General features: G+C 44.7%; 1 protein-coding gene across 5 annotated transcripts in view; it reads right to left on the reverse strand.

Annotated features, from left to right (window-relative positions):
• Nucleotides 1-22,602, reverse strand: part of PLXNB2 (plexin B2) — a 342,174-nt gene that overhangs the window by 96,856 nt on the left and 222,716 nt on the right. For all 5 annotated transcript variants that reach the window (XM_077474007.1, XM_077474008.1, XM_077474006.1 and 2 more), the window contains 4 exons: nucleotides 20,681-20,782; nucleotides 20,165-20,260; nucleotides 12,794-12,881; nucleotides 10,356-10,513 (listed from right to left, as the gene is read on the reverse strand). In XM_077474007.1, the coding sequence (XP_077330133.1) occupies nucleotides 10,356-10,513; nucleotides 12,794-12,881; nucleotides 20,165-20,260; nucleotides 20,681-20,782 (444 nt within the window). The remainder of the gene's footprint in view (nucleotides 1-10,355; nucleotides 10,514-12,793; nucleotides 12,882-20,164; nucleotides 20,261-20,680; nucleotides 20,783-22,602) is intronic.

Consider the following 22,602-nt stretch of genomic DNA (forward strand, 5'->3'; position numbering starts at 1 on the left):
AGACCTGAGAGTCAGCAATTTGTTCGAGGGGAGAAAAACCCCTCGCTTCCCTGGAGTCCAACAGCAACCCCAGGTACTCCTAAAGCTGAGTTGGTACAACCACTGACTTCTTTAGGTTTAACAGCCACCCAAATTCTTGCAGGGTCTGCATGGTGATTGCCACATCCTCTTCTAATTCTGAGGAGGAAGATGCTCTCAGGAGGAGATCATCTAGGTAACCCACGATCGCGATCCCGCACTGCCTCAGCAACACCAATACTGGAGCTAGTACTCTGGTAAAGACTCCAGGCCAGGCCAAAAGGAAGAGCCACAAACTGGTAGTGGGCTTCCCCTACTGACAAACGCAGACATTTTTGATGCCGAAGGCAAACGGGTACGTGCAGGTAAGCATCCTGGATGTCCAAGGACGCCAGGAAGTCCCCTTGATTGAGTGCAGCGACAACTGAGCGAACTGATGCCATTTGGAACGTCTGCACCTTTACAAAGTGATTGAGGGCTTTTAAGTCCAAGATTGGACATACCCCTTCCTTCTTGGGAACCACAAACAGATTTGAGTAGAGCCCCTGGAAGCGTTCCAATTCCAGAACCTGAACAATCACCCCCTGATTCAGCAAGTCCCTTACTGCTCTTAACAGGGCCTCCCAGCGAGCCGGGGACACAGGTGTGCTGGAGGGGAAGAATCGGTTTGGCGGCCAAGAGAGAAACTATCTTGTAGCCTGTACAAATCAGGTCGCAGACCCATTGGTCGGATAACCTGGAGGTCCAACGGGCTGCAAACTCCCGAAGGCGACCCCCCACCCGAGATGTGGGAGGGGGCAAACCTTCATGCGGTAGCACTTTTGTTCGCAGGCTTGTTAGGCGTGTGGCTCCAGGGACGCTTCTGACCGTCCGTGGGCGTCCTGTAGGGCTGGAGGAGTTTTGCCGAAGCACCGGGCGGATAAAAAAAGCCGCTTGTGAGTGGAAAAAGAGGGCCCTTGCCTGTGGCGAGGCTCCTTGGCCTTCCTGGCCTGTGGGAGTAGTGTACTCTTACCACCAGTGGCATTCTTAATAATGTCATCCAGCGAGGCACCAAAGAGCCGCTCGCCAAGGAAGTGAAGATCCGTCAGGGCTTTCTTGGATGCCTGGTCAGCAGACCAGCATTTCAGCCAAATTAGGCACCTCAGTACAACAGACATCACAGACTTACCTGAGGCCTTGCACTAGTTGGTCTGCTAGCTCCACGCAGACAGGGGAGGCATTCTGTTCTCCCAATTCGTGGTGCAAAAGTTTTGCCCACTCAGTCAGTGTCTGCGACACCAGTGCGGATGCCAGTCAGGTCGCACGGCTGACCCCACAACCGTAAACAAGGAACGAGCCACCGCTTTGGCCTTCCTATCCCCACGGGATCCTTGAATGTAGGAGTCGCCTCAACCGGGATCGTGGTTACTTTATTTAACCTAAATACTGGGGGGGTCCACGACCGGAGGAGCCAACCACTTTTTGAGAAGGCTGTCCTCAAAGGGGTAACGCACCGCCAAATTTTTGGGGACCGAAAAGGTCCGTTGCGGGCGACCCCATTCCCTGTAGATGAATTTGTCGAAATAAGTCAAATATGGGAACACCTTAGGTGAACGTGCTGGCTTGTGGGACCCAAAAGGGACCGGTACATCAGCAGAGGGATCCACTGGCCCCTGAATCTTCAGGGTATCACACAAAGCTGTGATGAGTGCTCCAACAAGCGCTTTGTCGCGCCCGGACCCGGACGGGGAATCATCCTCACTGTCCGAATGGTCCTGGTCAGCCACGTCTGACCGGGACCAGGACCAACGCCAGCCACAGAGCCCCCACAGGTGAGAAACCAGCGAACACACAAACTGCCCGCAGCGCATGCAGCCACCCCCCTCAGAGGGGGGGGGGAGGAGGGGTGATGGGGACTTGGGGAAAAAAGATAGGGAGGTGAGGTGGCCGCCGAATCGACCCCCCAGAGAATGCCCAGCTGCTCACCCCACCGAAGCAGGGAGAGCCTTACTTACCAGTCCTGAAGAGCTGGGAGACACTGCATCACAGACCTACTCCTGCGCAGTTACAGGGTAGCTGTTGGCCCGGTATACTGTGATCCAGTCATATGTAGACCCTGGAGCATTGAAGCTCACCGACCACCTCTGGAGCTGCGGCATGTCGTGGCCTGCTGAGCCTTAGCTGCGGCCTGCTCACGCTCGATGGCTGGACTGGGGAGACTACAAGGATATCATTAACCAGCCTGTCACCCAGCCGGCAGTTGATAGAAGATCCCAGGATTTTTCAACTTGCACAAAAAACATCAAACTTGCAGCAAAAACATGGACCGAGAGGGCCCGCAGGGTTCCTGGGTCATTCTCCTTACTAGGCATAATAAAAACTGAAGCTGCTGGGAGCAATGAGGAGGGTTGATGGCATAGGATCCACCTCCCTGGGACGAGTTTAAAAGTTCTGTGTATTGTGTAACAATTTTACCTAGTTCTCCTAATGGCAGGCTATACAACCCATTTAGTTACAGAGAGGAGCTGTGTCGGTCGGTGAATATAAGAGAAATGGGGTTTACAACCACTTTAAAGTAAAGGCGAGTGTAATACGCTAATAAATAGGGTATATCCAAATAACACGCCCGAGATCATTTCTTCACCACACACAGCCACAAAGGCAATAGAATTCTTGTTGGGCAGTGTATTAGTGCTCAGACGAACACACTTAGACTGAATTTTAAGGGTTCAAAGAATGTCAGGCAAAATGGTCGGCCCTCATGCATGTTTACTACATCAAATCTGGTCCTCTTTCAAAAAAGTTTGGACACCCCTGGTCTATGCAATCACGTGATTGCAGGCGACGCGCTTTATTTGCAGGGTTTTGGGAGTCCTTGTGACGCAAAGCAGTCTGCCACAACACTCCCATCTTACAGCCATTCCCCTTGCTGTGCGGTTTTCTATTGGACCGCCGAAAGACATGGGTGGTGCTTTCCCCGGAGGCGCGTTGTCACTTCCGGTGTTTTCCCCAGTCCGGTGTCTGCATTATGGAGGAAAGTGTAGGTAGATACAGAAGGATCCACAGCGCAGTGTCAGACCTCCCACGGGTGGTGTATTGTCATCAGTGCTGCGAGCCCCGCATCGCTGTCAGTGTATACAGGGGAAAGAGCTGTCAGTGGCGCGAGTCCCGCAGAGGGAGCCGTCAGTGGCGTGGGGGAGCTGTCAGTCCTGCGAGCCCTTGGCTATAAACAAAGGGACCCTTTGCATCTTTGCAGTGTATTAATATGTAATATGTTGTGTGCTAATGTGTTGTGATAAGGCAGATGATCCAAAATAAATGGGCTGCCGATGCACTTTAACATGCTTAAAATTGCACATGACCCTTTTTCTAACGCATTGCAAAACAAATGTGTTTTATTAATGGATTAGGATAATATTCAAAAGGAATGGGACCACAGTGCAGTAATGAATGTTACATTTGTTACAGCAATGTGAAGGTGTGAATCTGGCTTTCACAATGGGAGCTCATCAAAGATGCTGCAAGATTATTAATTAGGAACACCACTACTTGACAAAGCAGGGAGGAGGGCCTTGTAAAAAGGAGTAAAAGAGGAACGTCAAAGGCCTCTTTAACAGCAAAACAACATTTTCAGGCCCAAATATCATTTAAGCTGTTGATAGACAAAGCTATTTTCTATTCCTGCAACCACAGGCTGCAGGAAAGAAAATCGCTTGATTCCCACATCAACACAGTGATAATGGGGGAACCCATCACTCCCTTAGAGCCATTGGGTGCTCCCACCCCCACTTGGAGAATATAGTTATTACTGCAAGCGGCTATAATCGCTGTTAGCAATCTCAAGTAAAATCTGACTGGTTGTACCCAATCAGTTGGCCAATACATGACTTGAATCTGCCCGTACATGGTTTGAATCTTGACAGATTCCTGTTGAACCGGCCCAGATTTGAGCTGTCTATGGCTTGGCTTCAATAAACTGTTACACTCTGTTAGCAGGTAAGACATTTTACTTTGGGGTTTAATTATAAAAATAAATTGCAAAGCCATTCATCTGCCAAAACTCCATGCACAGTCGCCCTATGTGTTTTGGGCAAAAATAAATGTTCTTTAGCCTATTTTCACTTAAGAATATATATATATATATATATATATATATATATATATATATATATATATATATATATATATATATATATATTTTTTTTTTAAGGGTAGCAGAAAAATACCGCATTGCGTCCACCAAGTAAAGCTGAGTATAGGAAAATAGGATTTTTTTGTACTCGCCGTAATATGCTTTTATCTGTAATTCACAGACTGACACAGCTCCCGCCCCTCCTATTTTTCTTTACGTTCTACTGCTTGTTGACGTACTGAGGCTGCATGGCAGGCTGGGGGGTTGTTACCTAAGGGACCACCCCCCTGGGCGGAACTAAAAGTTCTGTGTTTTTTCATGTTATGCCTAGTCCTCTCCTAAAGGTGGCACAACAACCCAAGGGCTAAGAGAGGAGCTGTGTCAGTCGGTGAATTACAGAGAAAAGGATTTTTACGGTGAGTACAAAAAATCCTATTTTCTCTTATATTCACCGACTGACACAGCTCCTCTCTTAGCCATTAGGACATCCCCAAGCAGTGCCAAAATGAGGGGTGGGAAAACGGCATAAAAACTCCATCCACCATGGCATGTGGGAACTAGTATAAACTTTACCCACAAAAAACGACAGTGTGTGGAAAAACCACAAAAGAAACAGGGTGCTCCTCAACAGAGAGACACTACCCTCAAACCGCAACCAAACTGCGGTAACGAACGCAACAGTGCATTAACTTAACCACTTAAGGACCGCCGCATGGCAATGTACGTTGGTGCAATGGCACTGACAGGCACAAGCACGTATATGTACGCGCTCGCCTTCCGCGATCCACCCCCCCGATCGCTCCCGCCCCCTCCCAATCACAGTGTCACTGATTGCAGTGATTATTTACTGATCACTGCATTTAGTGTCAGTTGTGACAGTAAAAACTGTCAGGGCAGTTAGTGTTAGGTCCAGGGTAGCCCCCCCTACCCCCCCAAATAAAGGTTTAACCCCCTGATTGCCCCTAGAGTTAACCCTTTCACCCCCTTTTGCCAGTGTAACTAAGCAATCGTTTTTCTGATCGCTGCATTAGTGTCACTGGTGCCGCTAAGTAGCTAGTTATTTTTTTAGGTTCACCGCCAGGTTTTTATAGCTCTAGGTACCCCGATATACTACCCAATAATGGTTTTAACCCCCTGATTGCCCCTAGTTAACCCTTTCACCCCCTTTTGCCAGTGTCACTAAGCGATCATTTTTCTGATCGCTGCATTAGTGTCGCTAGGTAGCTAGTTTTTTTTTAGGTTCACCGCCAGGTTTTTTATAGCGCTAGGTACCCACATATACTACCCAATAATGGTTTTAACCCCGATTGCCCCTAGTTAACCCTTTCACCAGCGATCACCGTATAAGTGTCACTGGTGACACTGGTTAGCCAGTTAGTTATTTAGGTTCCCCGTTAGGTTTTTATATAGCGCCAGGGACCCCCATATACTACCTAATAAAAATTTGAACCCCCTGATTGCCCCTAGTTAACCCTTTCAACAGTGATCACTGTATAAGTGTTACGGGTGACTCTGGTTAGTTAGTTTGCTTTTTATAGCATCAGGGCACCCACCATTTATTACCCAATAAAGGTTTAACCCCCTGATCACCCGGCGGGTGATATCAATTAGGTTTTAGGGTCAGGGTCTGCGTCGCCCCAGGCAGCGCTAGGTTAGTGCCAGTACCGCTAACACCCACGCGCAAAGCATAAACCTCCCGTAGTGGTATAGAATCTGAACAGATCAATATCTGACTGATCAGATCTATACTAGCGTCCCCAGCAGTTTAGGGTTCCAAAAAAAACGCAGCGCAGATACCTGCTAGCACCTGCGTTTTGCCCCTCCGCCCAGCCCACCCAAGTGCAGTATCAAGCGATCACTGTTGCTTACAAAACACTAAACACATAACTGCAGCGTTCGTAGAGTCAGGCCTGATCCCTGCGATCGCTAACAGTTTTTTTTGGTAGCGTTTTATATTTAAATCCGGAAGGCAGTGCTTGGTTTTCGGGGGCCCGTACGTGGCTAGGCTCCCAAAAAGTCCCCCACATGTGGTATCCCCGTACTCGGGAGAAGCAGCAGAATTTATTTTGGGGTGTAATTTGACTTATGCCCATAGCATGTGTGAGCAATATATCATTTAGTGACAACTTTGTGCAAAAAAAAAAAAGAAATTGTAATATTCCTGCAACTTGTGGCAAAATATAAAATATTTCATGGACTCAACATGCCTCTCAGTAAATAGCTTGGGGTGACTACTTTCCAAAATGGGGTCATTTGGGGGGGGTTTTGTGCTATTTTGGCATTTTATGGCCTTCGAAACTGTGATAGGTAGTGAGGAGTAAAATCAAAAATTTGCACCCTTAGAAATCCTGAAGGCAGTGATTGGTTTTCGGGATGCCGTACGCGGCTAGACTCCCAAAAAGTCCCACATATGTGGTATCCTCGTACTCAGGAGAAGCAGGATATATTTTGGGGTGCAATTCCACATATAACTATGGCATGTGTGAGCAATATATCATTTAGTGACAACTTTTTGGAAACTTTTTTTTTTTGTCATTATTCAATCACTTGGGACAAAAAAATAAAAATATTCAATGGGCTCATTATGCCCCTCAGCAAATTCCTTGGGGTGTCTACTTTCCAAAATGGGGTCATTTGGGGGGTATTTGTACTGCCCTGCCATTTTAGCACCTCAAGAAATGAGATAGGCAGTCAAATTTAAAGCTGTGTAAATTCCAGAAAATGTACTCTAGTTTGTAGACGCTATAACTTTTGCGCAAACCAATAAATATACGCTTATTGACATTTTTTTTTTACTAAAGACATGTGGCTGAATACATTTTGCCCTAAATGTACGACTAAAATTGAGTTTATTCGATTTTTCTTATAACAAAAAGTAGAGTATATATTTTTTTTCCTCGAAATTTTCAGTCTTTTTTCCATTTATATCGCAAAAAATAAAAATCGCCGAGGCAATCAAATACCATCAAGAGAAAGCTCTATTTGTGGGAAGAAAAGGACGAAAATTTTGTTTGGGTACAACATTGCATGACCGCGCAATTACCAGTTAAAGCAGTGCAGTGTGAAATTGTAAAAAGACCTCTGGTCCTTAGGCTGACAATTGGTCCGGGGCTGTAGTGGTTAAAAGGTACTGCATTTTTACCCAAAAAAACAGGTAAAAAGGAAAAATTTTATTTGCAATTGCAACTATACAGCCGCCTGCAAAACTTTGCGGCCAAAACAGGCATCAGCCGATGCACTGACATCTACCGTGTAGAATTCTGTAAAAGTGTGAACAGACGACCAAGTCGCCGCTTTACACACTTGAGCGACAGACGATTGATGTCGGAAGGACCAAGATGTTCCGATTGCTCTTGTGGAGTGGACCGTGACCGGAAAGGGGAGATGGAGGTGAACAGCGCTGCCGCGATCGACAGGCACAGCCACCAGACACCTTCCCAGGGAGAGAAGCATCAGGGCACAGCCGGCCAGCACAGTCCCCCCCAGGTGAGCGCCCCCCCGGAGAGCCCCTGCACATGACACACACACCGCTCAGCAGCCTCATGCAGCATCCCCCACAGGGAGATAAGAGGGACCCCCGAATCGGCCTCCCAGGGAATGCCCAGCTGCTCAGCCCCACCGAAGCAAGGAGAGCTGTACTTACCAGTCCTGCAGAGCTGGGAGACATTCCATCACAGACCCACTCTCTAATCAGTATGGGGTGGCTGTTGGCCCGGCACACTGTGACACAGACATCAGTAGCCCAGTCATATGTGTGCCCTGGAGCATTAATGTTCACCGACCAACTCTCTAGCTGAGGTATGTCACGGCCGACCAAGCGCGTAGCTCTGGTCTGCACACGCTCAATGGCCAGGCTGGGGAGACGATAAGGATATCCAGCCTGTCACCCAGCTGGCTGTTGATAGCAGATCACAGGATCTTTAGTCTTGCAGAAAAAAACATGGACCGATGGGCCCGCAGGGTTCCTAGGTCCTTCTCCTTCACTAGGAAAAATAAAACTGAGGCTGCATGGCAGGCTGGGGGGTTGTTACCCAAGGGACCGCCCCTTGGGCAGAACTAAAAGTTCTGTGTTTTTTCATAACATGTTATGCCTAGTCCTCTCCTAAAGGTGGCGCAACAACCCAATGGCTAAGAGAGGAGCTGTGTCAGTCTGTGAATATAAGAGAAATACATGTCTTTGAAACAAGAAATACACTAACAATTCTGGAGGACACGAGAGATTAGCAAATAAATGTAACCATTTGTTATAATTTGCTAATTCCCTCTAGTGTTCTCTAGAACTGTTACATCGTATCGCGTTACAAAGATGTATGTTTTTTTCCCATGCTCATCATCTTCATCTAGTGGCCATATCTGCCCATAAAAAACAAAAACGAATATAGCCTAAAAGCTTAAAATAACCTAAAGAATGTTTGGTTTTGACCAATAAATGCAAAACATACGTCAATGCAGATTTTCTGGATGAATGGCTTTGCAATATTTTTTATAAAAAAAAAAAAGACAAAAAGACAAAAAAGTCTTTCCGATTCATAAGCCAACATGACTACATTATCTCTAATACGGTCTCTTTATTATCCTAGAACAACCCTTAAAATAATTTTCTTTATAAAACCATTTCATCGGGGACAATAGCAAAAATGCCTCTCATGTGGGATAGTCCGTGGAAAAAAAATATCCTTTATACTAGGGATGCACCAATCCTACTTTTTTAGTAACAAGTACCGATACTTTAAATACTCACCGATACCAATTACCCATACCCATTTTCCAGGTTCCCCACTGCACTTCTGTTCCCACTGTTCGACCCTGAATGCCTGCCTTCCCCCTTCCTGCACACCTGTTCCCCACTGTACCACCATTAACCCCTCTTCCCCACCAAAACACCACGTCCTCGCCCCCACCCCCCACAAGCAAACCTTTTCCCCACTGTACCTCCTACATACCCTGTTCTTCACTGTGACCCCCCCCACCCCACCCCCACACACACACCAGTTCCCCCACTGTACTATATACTGCTGAAGATCTATGTGCGACATGCTGTCATGCTGCCTGTTCTTCCATTACCTGGGAGGAGGTGGCTTCAGCTGAAGAAAAGCTGAGCTGCTGCCTGTCCTCCCGCAATGGATTCGACAATCTGGGAGGAGGTGGGGGATGTCAGGGCATGCAGGACTACCATGCAGGGTATCGGTTGCACCTGCCTTGCGGTTTCCCTTCCTCATGCTGTACATCCGGCTGCTGGCTTCTCTTTGTCCCGTCTCTCTCCTCTAGTGTTCGTGCTGCACTGCAGGCTGGGGATGGATTGGAGAGCGCTTGATCCCACAGGGAGCCCTAGCAGCAGCTGCCCCTGGTTTTAATCAAGGCTATATGTCACTGTGGAATCCGGCTGACAGGTGAATGAGTCAGTTGTTAAGGAGTGGGGCCGCCACGTCCTTAACAACTGATAATTGCTGCATTCTTTTGTTTACATTTCAGTCGTCAGCGGGAGAATCCCACTGACAGCGGAAAGAACCGAGCCAGCAGGTATCTGTGCATTTGCATGAGTACCGAATACTTGTGGAAATGTTTTCTATCGGCACCGATACTGGTATTGGTGCAACCCTACTTTATACTGGAGGTTGGCGAGAGTAATGCCCCTTACCACAGGAGGTCATTGGGAAGATTGTCCCTTGCATTGGCAGTTAGTGGGAAAAATGTTCCTCATATTGGTGGTCAGTGGGAAGAACATCACTTACACTGGAGGTCAGTGGGAAGAATGTCCTTTACACTAGAGGTCAGTCAGAAGAATGTCACCTTACACTTGTAGCCAGTGGAAAAAATGTCCCCTTACACTGCAAGTCACTGGAAAAAATGCTCCTTACAGTGGATGTCAGAATTCCACCTTTACAGACAACTAAAAAGTCACTGGTGTCATGCAGCTGGCTCTGCCAAGCAGTGTTGGTTTTAGAACTAAGCAGGAACCATCAAATGTGAGGTCAACCAGCCACAGTTCAAGGAACCCCCATCAACTTGTAGAGGAGAACCCAGGGGTACCATGGAACCCTGGTTGAGAAAGATTTCTCTAATACATAAAAAAGGCAGAGAGCTATCAATCCATTTAAGGGTGTGTTAGTGCATTGGAGCTCAACAAGGAAACGGTACATCAATACTTGTGGGATATCACTACTTATTAGGTGCAGAACATTGTACAAATAAAAAAATAAAAAAAGGAAATGGTTTGAAATCTTACATCTGTGATGACAGGAGCAGGACATTCTGAAGCAGGTGAATTATTGCATGTAGGTTTATAAGCACATTTGTTGTCACACCACGCACAATCGTATTTCACATTAGCGGCCAGGCACAAGCTACAGTCACTTCTTCCAAAAAAACAATTGTATAATTTTACTAGGAATAAAAAAAAAAAAAAAATGATTAGCTAAAAGAGATAGAGATATTTTTAAATAATAATTCTCATCAGCATTCACAAGGTCCATCAAAATTTTACAATTTCATAGTGGCCTTTCTTAAAGGTGTTGTAAACCCTTGTGTTTTTCACCTTAATACATCCTATGAGGCCGAGCCCAGCATTCTGCATCTATGTTCAAATGCTTTAATTTTGCTGTGAAAAATGTAAATATTTGACATCAGAGTAGTGTGAAAGCAACCCAACTTACAGGGTCACACCGATTTTTCGGCTGCCTTTCAGGCCCATTGCCGATATCAGGTGCCGATAGTGTGTAGATTTAAAACTTTTTATTTTTACACTGTTCTGTTCTTTAAAAAAATGTAAATAAATAAATTGTATCGCTTATTGCTGTCACAAGGAATGTAAACATCAGGTCCTCTTTATGGAGGGATCCCGGAGTCTATAAGACCCCAAACCCCAACTCTGCTCTAGAACGTATTCAAATGTCAAGATAGACATTTTTGAATACTTTCTATTTTTTAAAACCTGCACCTTAAAGACGCCAGTAATCTGAAAGTGAGGTCATGACATTGCTTCTGGGTAACTAGATCCAAGACCCGAACATTGCCGATCTGGCTTTGTTTGGGTTTTCGGCCAGCCTGCGGAGGTGCCGGGTGATCGCTCGGGCCTCCTGGTGGGACAGGAGACCCGGGTAGAGTGGTGGAAGGTGGCGGGAGGGGGTGTGTCTCCTCCCGCTACTTGTAATAACTGCTGAGTGGCTGCTGAGCCGCATCGGTTATTACAAGAAAGCTGACCGTCCGTTACAGGGGTGATGCCTGCAGCTGTATACATCACACCGGTACAACCCCCTAAAGCAATATTGGTAAGTTTGTGACTGCTACCGATACCGAACAAATATGAATATCTGACACACCAATATTCGGTTGACCTCTAACCCCAACAACCTTATCCCATAATAGAATGTAATGATATGTACAGGTTTACATGCAGGTTTCAGGGTAAACGAACATTCAGAGAAATGCCCCCACTCTTTCCAGTAATTTAGAAGGTAAGCATCCACAATGCTGATTATTTCAGCTTCAAAGAGCTAGTAAAGTCTTTTTTTTTTTTTATGTTTAAAAACAACCTTTACATGTCAAACTTACCTGCTTTGTGCAGTGGTTTTGCACAGAGCAACCCATATTGTCCTTGAGCCCCTTTTCAGCGCTCCTGGCCCCTCCCCCTTGCCGAGTGTCCCCACCACAAGCAGCTTGCTATGGGGGCACCCCAGCCGCTGCTCTGTGTCCATTCAGACATGGAGCCATGGCTCGGCCCCACCACCACCTCTCTCCCCTCATTGGCTCACTGACTTTGGTTGACAGTAGCAGGCGCCTGCTGTCTCAGCCAATGAGGGAGAGCCCCCGGGATTTCATGGCTCTTGTGCAACATCGCTGGATTGAGATAGGGCTCAGGTAAGCATTAAGGGGGACTGCTGCACATAGAAGGCTTTTTAGGTTAACGCATTGAACCTTTAGAACCACTTTAAGTTATTCTAATGCACACTTAGCATTAAAAATAGGTATCTGGCTTTTTTTTTTATTATGCCCCCCACTGCCAGTGCCTCCATGGGGAGCATCGTTTTGGCAAAAAATGCTTCACATGTAAAAACATGGGTTAACGTTAGGTGTGTCAAGCTTTTGAGCATTAACTTATTTTAACAGCTAGAAAAAAAATATGCTGGCCAATAAAATGAACATCCAGGCGCTTGACGCACATAAATGTGTCCGAGTGCATTTGTACATGTCAAACTTGCCAAAACATCCAACTTGACAAAACACTAATGCAAGGAGGAACGGAGTTTAGAGGAGCTGGATATGTATGTATGAGGCTTAATGCAATCCATTACTTATGAAGAATGGAGGCTACCAGAGTTGATCTCACATTCTAAGAAACCTGGATGCTATTCTGGTCCAGTTTTAGTACAATGAGAACAATAAACCAGATTAGGGCCCCTGGCTCTCATTACCGGGATGCATTTTGTGATCAGGGTCTCAATGATGAAAAGGAACAGCCTGACCGCTAAAAAATATATATATATATATATATATATATATATATATAAAAAAGGTCAGCAATGGCCATAATTCTTTGTACATATTACTGCAAATTAACTTTGTTACGGAATTAGGAAACACTTGGCAAATTTCACATAAAAAATCCACACTGCAATGAAACCTATAAAAAAAACAAAACAAAAAAAAAAAACCCACAAAACATACCATTCAGTTTGCTATCAACCTTCTTGTCATTCTCTTTGTTTAAAATGAATATATCCAGAGGGACGATCTCTTTGTCTTGAATTGAGAACTAGAGAGAGAAAAAAAACTCTGCTCAACACCACACTGATGTAAAGTGTTTGGCCATCTTGGCCCAAACTATGTTAAGTGTATGAAAAGCTGCATTTCAGCTTTAATTATGGACAAATGCACAAGCTACAGATCATCTTTAACCACTTCAATACAGGTCACTTTCCCCCATTAATGTCCAGGCCAATTTTCATCCAGTGCCCATCAGTGTAGGAGAAAATTTACTTATTTCCAAAATTTTTGAACGGAAACAAAGAATTTTCCATCTTTTTTTATTTTTAAAATTGACTAATCTCCACATTGCCTTACATTTTATACGTGATCACTTTATTTGTATGCCGGTTTTTAGAAATAAATAACCTTTTTTGACCTACACCATGTGGAAGCTATTTTCCTTTTGTCCACATATTATCTGGATGTGAATGGATACAAAGGTCCTTTTTGAGCTGATCCCCTAGATCCAACTGTGACGGTTTTCATTTGTAAGCCCACTTGGAGGTTAACCACAGTCCTTCCGGATCCCGCTCTGGGTGTTCGGACCATCGCGAGTTCCACACACCTGCCGTCTCCGGCACTTTGCCTGTTAGACTCTAGTTACTGACAGAGTCCACCTATTCTGGTAAGAGCATTTACAGCTCACTACGTGGTTGATGTTTTAGTGCCCTGATGATTCTTCAACGGACAGAGTTTTTCCACTCTACTCATCTGTGAACTCTCATCTGGCATTGGAAGCTACAGCTTTTGTTCCACACCTTTTACTTTGTTGGACATTATTACACATTGTTTGCACATTGTCATTCTTTACAGATGGACTTTTGAGTTCTTTTTTCATTATCACTATCCTTTTTAGTATTTTTTCACATATATCACGATATTTGTGTATATCTGTTAGCGCTACATTATTTACCACCTGTATCTAATTTAGGTTTGTCACATTATTATGTAGCTGCTTCTCCACATTTTTCGGGGTTAGCGCAGTAATTATTTTCATTTCCTCTATAATTTACTTCCCATTGCTTTCTGTTTCAATGTGTTTATTTACTTTTCAATACAAAAATAGAAATCATGTGGTCAGGTATGTAACATACATATCGCAAAAAGTCACATAGCAAGGTTTATATAGCAAATATTTATAAAAGTTAGCATGGTGTCTAAGTGAAGAAAACAGCATTGGTATGATGTTATATGGCAAGGTGAAGCTATGCCCCTTAGTTGGACATCCTTTAAGCTTAGATTCACACATGTCCGTCTGTGGGTTGCAGTCAGTTCCTTGAGTCCGGAGCAGTTGTGTTCACCGGTACAGGGGTGATTCAGATGAGAATTTTTACTCGATTTTGTACCTGAACCGAACTTAAAATTTTACAGGACTCTTTAAAAATGGGCCATGGCCACTCCGGACATGTGTCAAACAGCTCCATTGCAAGCCATTCCGGTTCACATGTTATATGCAAATTGGATGGGTTATAAACCGCATCTGATTCGCATATGTGAAGCAAGCCTTAGGCTCGTTTCACACAGGGGTGACTCAGATCCGACTTCAGGTCGCGCCTAGTCGCCTCAGGTCGGACAACATTTAAAAATCAATGCAAGTGAATGAGAGCCGTCTTAATGCACGCTACTGAAGTCGCTCCGACTTCAAAAGAAGTTCCTGTACTACTTCAATCTGACTTGTAGGCGACTTGTACCCATTGATTTCAATGGAGGTCACCTCCAAGTCGGATCTCTGTCTATACGGAGGCGACTTTGACAGAATTATTAGCTCTGAAGGGGGAACTCCACGCCAAATTTACGAAAAAAAATTGGCGTGGGTTCCCCCTCCGAGAGCATACCAGGCCCTTAGCTCTGGTATGGATTCCAAGGGGAACCCCCTACGCCGAAAAAAACGGCGTGGGGGTCCCCCCAGATCCACACCAGGCCCTTATCCGAGCATGCTACCCGGCCGGCCAGGAAAGGGGGTGGGGACGAGCGGGCGCCCCCCCCCTCCTGAGCCGTACCAGGCCGCATGCCCTCAACATGGGGGGTGCCTTGGGGGAGGGGGGGTGTGCGGCCCCCCACCCCAAAGCACCTTGTCCCATGTTGAGGACAAGGGCCTCTTCCCGACAACCCTGGCCATTGGGTGTCAGGGTCTGCGGGCGGGGGGCTTATTGGAATCCGGGAGCCCCCGGATACCGGCCCCCCACCCTATGTGAATGAGTATGGGGTAAAATGTACCCCTACCCATTCACCTGTGAAAAAAAGTAAAAAAAAAAAAAATAAAAAATAAAAAAAAAACACAACACAGGGTTAAAATAGTTTATTGCACAGCTCCGGGGGTCTTCCATCTTCAGGGGTCTTCTCGCCGGACTCCTTCGCTATCTTCTGCTAGCTCTTTTGCTAGCGGAGGAGCCCGGCTTTCTTCCTCGCCGCCGGCCTCTTCTTCCGACTTGGGGGGTCTTGTCCCCCTCTTCGGTTCTTCTGCCGGGCCACCGCTGCTTCTTATAGCTCTTTTACAGGCGGTGGCCCGGTCTTCTGTTGTCGCCGCCTTCCATTCTTCTTCTTCTTCTTCTTCTCCTGGAGATGTTGACTCGACGTTCTCTCCGGCCGCAATGCCAGGGACGCGCTGCGCGGCGACATATAGGGACAAGGGGCGGCGTCATCGGTTGATGTCACATGGTGACAGTCCCAGCATCCTCCGGGACTGTGACATCGTAAGGGGGCGGGTCACCATGTGACATCAACCGATGACCCCGCGCCTTGTCCCTATATAAGTTTCTGCGCAGCGCGTCCCTGGCATTGCGGCCGGAGAGAACGTTGAGTCAACATCTCCAGGAGAAGAAGAAGAAGAATTAGAAGAAGAAGAATGGAAGGCGGCGGCGACGACAGAAAACCGGGCCACCGCCTGTAAAAGAGCTATAAGAAGAAGCGGTGGCCCGGCAGAAGAACCGAAGAGGGGGACAAGACCCCCGAAGTCGGAAGAAGAGGCCGACGGTGAGGAAAAAAGCCGGGCTCCTCCGCTAGCAAAAGAGCTAGCAGAAGATAGCGGAGGAGTCCGGCGAGAAGACCCCCGAAGACGGAAGACCCCCGGAGCTGTGCAATAAACTATTTTAACCCTGTGTTGTGTTTTTTTTTTTTACTTTTCACAGGTGAATGGGTAGGGATACATTGTACCCCATACTCATTTACATAGGGTGGAGGCCGGTATCCGGGGGGCCCCCTTATTAAAGGGGGCTCCCGGATTCCGATAAGCCCCCCACCCACAGACCCCGACAACCAACGGCCAGGGTTGTCGGGAAGAGGCCCTTGTCCAAGGCACCCCCCCCATGTTGAGGGCACGCGGCCCGGTACGGCTCAGGAGGGGGGGGCGCCCGCTCGACCCCACCCCCCTTTGGCCGGCTGGGTAGCGTGCTCGGATAAGGGTCTGGTGTGGATCTGGGGGGACCCCCATGCCGTTTTTTCGGCGTAGGGGGTTCCCCTTGGAATCCATACCAGACCTAAGGGCCTGGTATGCTCTCGGAGGGGGAACCCACGTCAATTTTTTTTCATAAATTTGGCGTGGAGTTCCCCCTTCAGAGCTCATTCTCTGATTGGCCACAGCAAAAGTCGCCTGGCCTGGGGCGACTTAAAGTTGTGTTGTAAGTCGCCCCAGGTCGTGTCTAAGTCGTGTTCAAGTCGTCTCCAAGTTGCCTCACAAAGTCGTCCTGAAGTCGTGTCGCCCCTGTGTGAACCGAGCCTTAGGGTCCAAAAGGCATAAGGCAATTATGTAAAATATAAAGAGGAAAGTAAAAAGGCAGGCTGGGAGATGGGAGAAGGGAGTATAAGGGGAAAGAGGGTTCACAGAGTTGGTTCAAGTCAAGAGCCTTCCCCAATTTAAATCGGTGTTTCAGCCCTTGACATGTCCTTTGGCTCTCGGGTCTCAGCGCCGCCATCCTCACTAAGGGAAACAGGCAGTGGTGCCTTGCAGCTTCACTTCACTGCCTGTTTCCTACTGCACATGCACGAGTCGTGCGCCACTTTGTGAACGGGACACGCTGTGTTAGGGAACACACATTTCCCAGAACACAGCGCGCCCCATTGCCCAGAAGACAACGTGGAGAACGAGAGAAGACCGAAGATCAACGCGGAGTAGGAAGGAGGCAGATTAGGAAGACTGCCTAGCAACAGTGATATCTGGTAAGGTAAAAAAAAAAATTTTCTTTAAAAGTTTTTTAATTTTTTTTAAAGAATATTAATGCTTTTTTTTTTGGGTGGCCCTCCACTTTAAGTAGTGAAGACTGACATGTTAAAGTCATTTTGGGAGATAAAGTTTTTGTAAATGTAGGAATGGTGACAGGGCAGATATTTCAAAAAGTTCCTTGTTTGGGAGGAACCAGTTGATTTCATTTTAACTTGCTTGATAGCATGTGTTGCCAACCACCAGGCATTTGCCAAAGTTTGCTTGTCAGCATTAAAGTTCAGGCACTGACGTATGAATTGCATATGGATTCAATTCTTGGCCTTAGGTTAAAGGGCATCTACTCATCCTTCTTAATACTGTAAGTATGCTTTTTAAGTCACGCGACATTTACATACTGTATATAGCAAACTGTATAGAAGCATATTTAGTGAACATGAAGACCTACAGCATTCCAATGCAAAAAAACACAACTAGTGGCTGAAAAATAGGGAATTGGTAAAATGATTTTCTAGACTCTCTGCAGACAATGGTTTTCAAGAAGTTTGTAATAATTAATGTAGGTTTTAGGGCGAAAGAGGTTTGCTAACGATCAGAGTGCAAGCAAATGTAAACATATTACCCCGAAATCTGAAAACAGGAAAATGTGCTACTGTTTGGACTTTTATAATGATTAATGATGTAATAATCATTGAGGGCCAGCTCACACCACAAATGCAGTTAGGATGTGTTAGATGTTTTTCTGCATGCGCGTTTTTGATGCATTCCAGTATGTTTTGATGCAGTCCAGTGCATTTTTCCCCCTCTTTTTTCTTAACCTTAAATAAGGACAGGTGTGTTCCAGTGCATTTTGATGCTTTAGTGTTCCAGTACAGGAAAAAAGCAGCATGTTCTACTTTTTTTCTGAAACTGGAATGCACTGGAAATGCAAGCACTGAAATGAACTATTCCATTATAAAACATATAACCTACTTTCCGTGCTTTTTTGATACAGAAAAAAAAAACACACTGGACTGAACGTGGTGTGAACTGGCTCTCAATCTTTCTAAAAAATATTTCACTTATGGTCAGCCTAATGAAAAAACAAAAAAGAGCATGGCTTCACACAGCCTGAAAACAGCAGCCTAAACACAAAAAACAAAACAAAAAAACACATGCATTAGTATGTTTCACAAGAATAGATTTAAAAAGTGATATTAAATGAAGTTTTTTTTTTTAAACAATAAACATGTCATACTTACCTGCTCTGTGCAGTGGTTTTGCACAGAGCAGTCTTGATCCTCCTCTTTTTTGGTCCCCGTCGTTGCTGCCCTTCGTTTCCATTCACACACGGAGCATTGCTCCACTCCCACTCAACCCTCATTTGCTGACTGGCTGTGATTGACAATGGCTCCCACTGCGGTCACAGCCAATGAAGAGGAAGAGACCAGGGAAAGTCGCTGTTCTCATGCACATTGCTGAATAGTGATGGGGCTCAGGTAAGTATTGGGGGGACTGAGTTGCTGCACACAAAGTTTTTTACCTTCATGCATAGAATGCATAAAGGTAAAAAACCTTGAGCCTTTACAACCACTTTTTTAAAGCTGAAGTAAACCCATAGATTTAACAGTTTCAAAAAGACCGTTAAATTTCTGGCACATTAGTTGGGCTGTCAACCAAACTGTAAAACCATCTAATGGCTGGTGTTATAACTGATCACATGTGCAGATTCATGGCAGATGAAACTTAAACAGAGGCCAAGCTGGCAGCTTCATTGGCTGAAAACGATAGGAGAGTTCTCTTCCAATTTAATGTTCACATTTTTAGTTATCCACTTCAATACAGGGCACTTTCGCCCCCTTCCTTCCCAGCCCAATTTTCAGCTTTCAGCGCTCTAGCGCTTTCAGTGACAATTGCGCGGCCATGCTACACTGTACCCAAATGAAATTTTTATCATTTTGTTCGCACAAATAGAGCTTTATTTTGGTGGTATTTATTCACGACTCCGTTTTTTATTTTTTGCGATATAAGCGCAAAAAAGCGGAAATTTGGGAAAAAAAAACAATATTTTCTTTTTTCTACTTCAATAAAAATCCAATAAAATCAAATTTTGTCATAAATTTAAGCCAAAATGTATTCTGCTACATGTTTTTGGTAAAAAAAAATCCGTTAAGTGTATAATAATTGGTTTGTGTGATCACGGACATATGTACGCAAATGATCATGTACATATGTGTGCAGGTGATCACGTACATATGTGTGCAGATAATCATTGGGACATGTGATTTTAGTGGGACATATGTGGGGGACATGTTTTTATTATTAGGGACATGTGTTTTTATTATTTGGGGACATGTATGTTTTGGGGACATGTGTGGGGACATTGTGTTTATACTGTGTGATGTGTTTACTGTGTGGTGTGTTTACTGTGTACACTAGACTGGTGATCAGTGAGTAAAAAGCTGTAAAAAGCAGCTCATACTCACTGATCAGCAGCCGGCTGCAGCGATCTGCTCTCCTCTCCTCAGCGATGACTTCTGTGTGAGGAGAGGAGGAGCCGATTGCCTAGCAACCGGCTGTTTGTTTACATCACATGACGGCCGTGATTGGACACGGCCGTCATGTGATCAGGAGGGCCAATCACAGAGCCCTCCTGCCGATCTGAGATGCGCCGTGTCCGGGTGACACGGGCGCATCGGGATCGCGCCGCTGCGCGGGCGCGATCCCGCTACTCCTGAATGACGTTCCTGAACGTCATATCAGGAGTAGGCGGCTCCCACCCGGCCGTATATGTGCATTGGCCGGGTGGGAAGTGGTTATATAACAAACAAAAAAAAAAAATAATCGATCACACTAAAAGTGCATTGGCATCTGTGTCTCTATCATACATTAGTCATCTGACAAATAAAAAGCTGAAACATGCAGCAGTGCTTTTGTACCCCAACACACTACAAGTAAGAGGACTACTTAGCCCTGCTGACCGAGAGAAAGATTCACTTTTAGAAAATAATTGCTGTCTTGACTGTTCCTGTTATTTGTTGGGCATGGTATAAAGATATTTAGCTTTTAATTAAAGTGCCACTGTTTTATTAATGGATAATTAAGATAACCCACAGTGTGCTGCACTTAGGATCAATTATAATTTGTGCACATACCGGTGGAAGGGTGAGTGAGAATGCATCACCTTCTTTTTGTACAGAGCTCCTCAGCTTTAGATTGGGGTTATCGTTACCAGCAACAAAGGTTTCCGACTAAAAAAAAATAAAAAAAGAAAGAAAAATTAATGAGAAACTGAGACAGCACGAAACATAGAAGATACAGCCACTTACAAATTCAAAGGAATGATTGGTATCAGTGGTTATTTATGGACTATATACCAAAAAGAAATCAATTATACTTTGTGGCATACAATTATGTATAGTATGACCGGTGAAACATCTGTGTCCAAGTTGAGAAAAAACAACTTTTCCAGATTTCTGTGGAACGAATTCAGGATTCAGGCACTAACCTTGATTCCCCTGAATCAACATTTTAAATCTAATGCATGCTGCATGCTCAGAAAGGATTAAAGTGAGAAAAAAAACACATGATTAGGATAGAATGTGAGGGGAAATCCAAAACAAAAAAGGAAACATGTATAGATGGAAAGGACTGAGGTGTCAAGCAATTACCTGCAAAATGCCAAGATTCATCCCACTAAAAGTGATGGTAGTCTCCCTATTCATTGGGATAAATTGCGGCTCCGGATCGTAGAACTGTGGACAGTTAGCTTCCTAAAAAAACAAATTATGACTAGAATTGAGGCAAAATCAAGAGAAAATTATTGCTTACAAATAAACATACATACGTCACTGAATAGAGTGATGGTGGTGGCTCAAGACCCAAAGACATTTGTTTATCTATGGCAAACTTTTTTTTTTTTTTTTTTTAGATTTGGATAAAGTGGGGAAAGAGAACTCGAGTTTTATTATCATCATAGGCTCCATTGAAGAAATTCCTTTACTTCTTGTCTAGTTATCCCCAGCAGAAGAAGAGAGAGGAAGCCTCTCTAGCAAATGCTGTTTTTAGGTTAAAGTGATGGTAAAGAATTGTTTTTTTTAAACAAACACGTCATATTTGTCTCCACTGTGCAGCTAGTTTTGCACAGAGTGGCCTGATCCTCGTCTTCTGGGGTCCCTCAGCGGCTCTCATGGCTCCTCCCTACATCAGATAACCCCCTGTAGGAGAAGCGGGTTATCTTGCGGGCACTCACCGGAGTCCAGCATTTGCGTCCACAGACACGAATGCTGGACTCGGCCCCGTCCCTGCATCATTGGATTTGATTGACAGCAGCGGGAGCCAATGGCTGCGCTGCAATCAATCTATCCAATCAGGACACGAGACATCAGCTAGAGCTGGTGTGTTCGTCCCCAGGGAGAAAAAGACCGGGTTCAGGTAAGTACAATGGAGGCTCCAGCATGAGAAGGTTTTTCACCTTTATGCATAGAATGCATGAAGGTGAAAAAACATGAGGGTTTACAATCCCTTTAAGGATAGCTAGAAATGCCAGCTTTTTTACTCTGGTCTGTTTTCCCATTGCAGATTTTGCCTCACTCCCTTGAAAACAAAAAGGAAGGAAAATCTATCTAAAAGAGCATTGGATAGATAGAATGACAGGTGTTCTAACCTCTTTATTCTATCCAAAACAAAAAAGTTTTGGGTGTGCACAATAAACGAATTTATGGTGGGCATCGGTTTCTGACAAGTAAACATTAAACTTGTTTCTTGTTCCTCCATCCCTGTCACTATACGAGAACAAAACAGAAGGTTGGGACTTTGAGCGAAGCACTTGATTGCAAGAAAGTAGCTTGAATATAAGATGTTTATTAATTCATATATATTGTTTAATTCATATAAAAAGGTGTACAAACATGATCTCAATGTCTAATTGAAAGCAGTTAACGCGATACTAAAATGGGTACCAATAGATATCACAGGGTTACAATTTCATAATTCATCAACATTGATATATACACATAATCATTATGAAGAATGTCTGTCTTGTACACGTTTTAACATGCATTAATTAAAACAAAGTGTGGGCCCCTTCACACTTGGAGCAGCATGTTACAATGCACCTAATTGCAATGCGTAGCAAAGCATGTTTTATAAGTTGGTGTAATACAGTTCCATTCATTCTGAATGTAATAAGACACTTTATTCATGTGCAATTTCTTGCACGAAGCTGATACTATAAAACACCCATGTATGCCTAAACAGCTATTCTAAATAAATATATATCTGGAAAAAAACAGCCAAATATATAAATACACTGTAAAAAAGAAGAAGAAAAAAAAGACCTATGTTCAAGCAGGCTGTACTAGTTCAATTTCAGCACTCAGAAAAATCAATTAGGACTACTTAACGATCGAAGCTGCACAGCAAATTGCCATTTAGCTTAAGCAAACTGGATCAACAAGGTAATCAGATTTATTAAATCTGTACTGCCTTTATTAACCAGATGTAGGATATAATCAAGAGTGCTATATAAATATGCGAATGTCTGGTAAATGTATACACTGGCTATACTAGAATATAAAACCTTATTATGCTT

Source organism: Lithobates pipiens, unplaced genomic scaffold (genome assembly GCF_037356315.1).
Source record: "Lithobates pipiens isolate NorthernLeopardFrog02 unplaced genomic scaffold, aLitPip1_a1.2 Scaffold_8, whole genome shotgun sequence".
NCBI classification, from domain to species: Eukaryota; Metazoa; Chordata; class Amphibia; order Anura; family Ranidae; genus Lithobates; species Lithobates pipiens.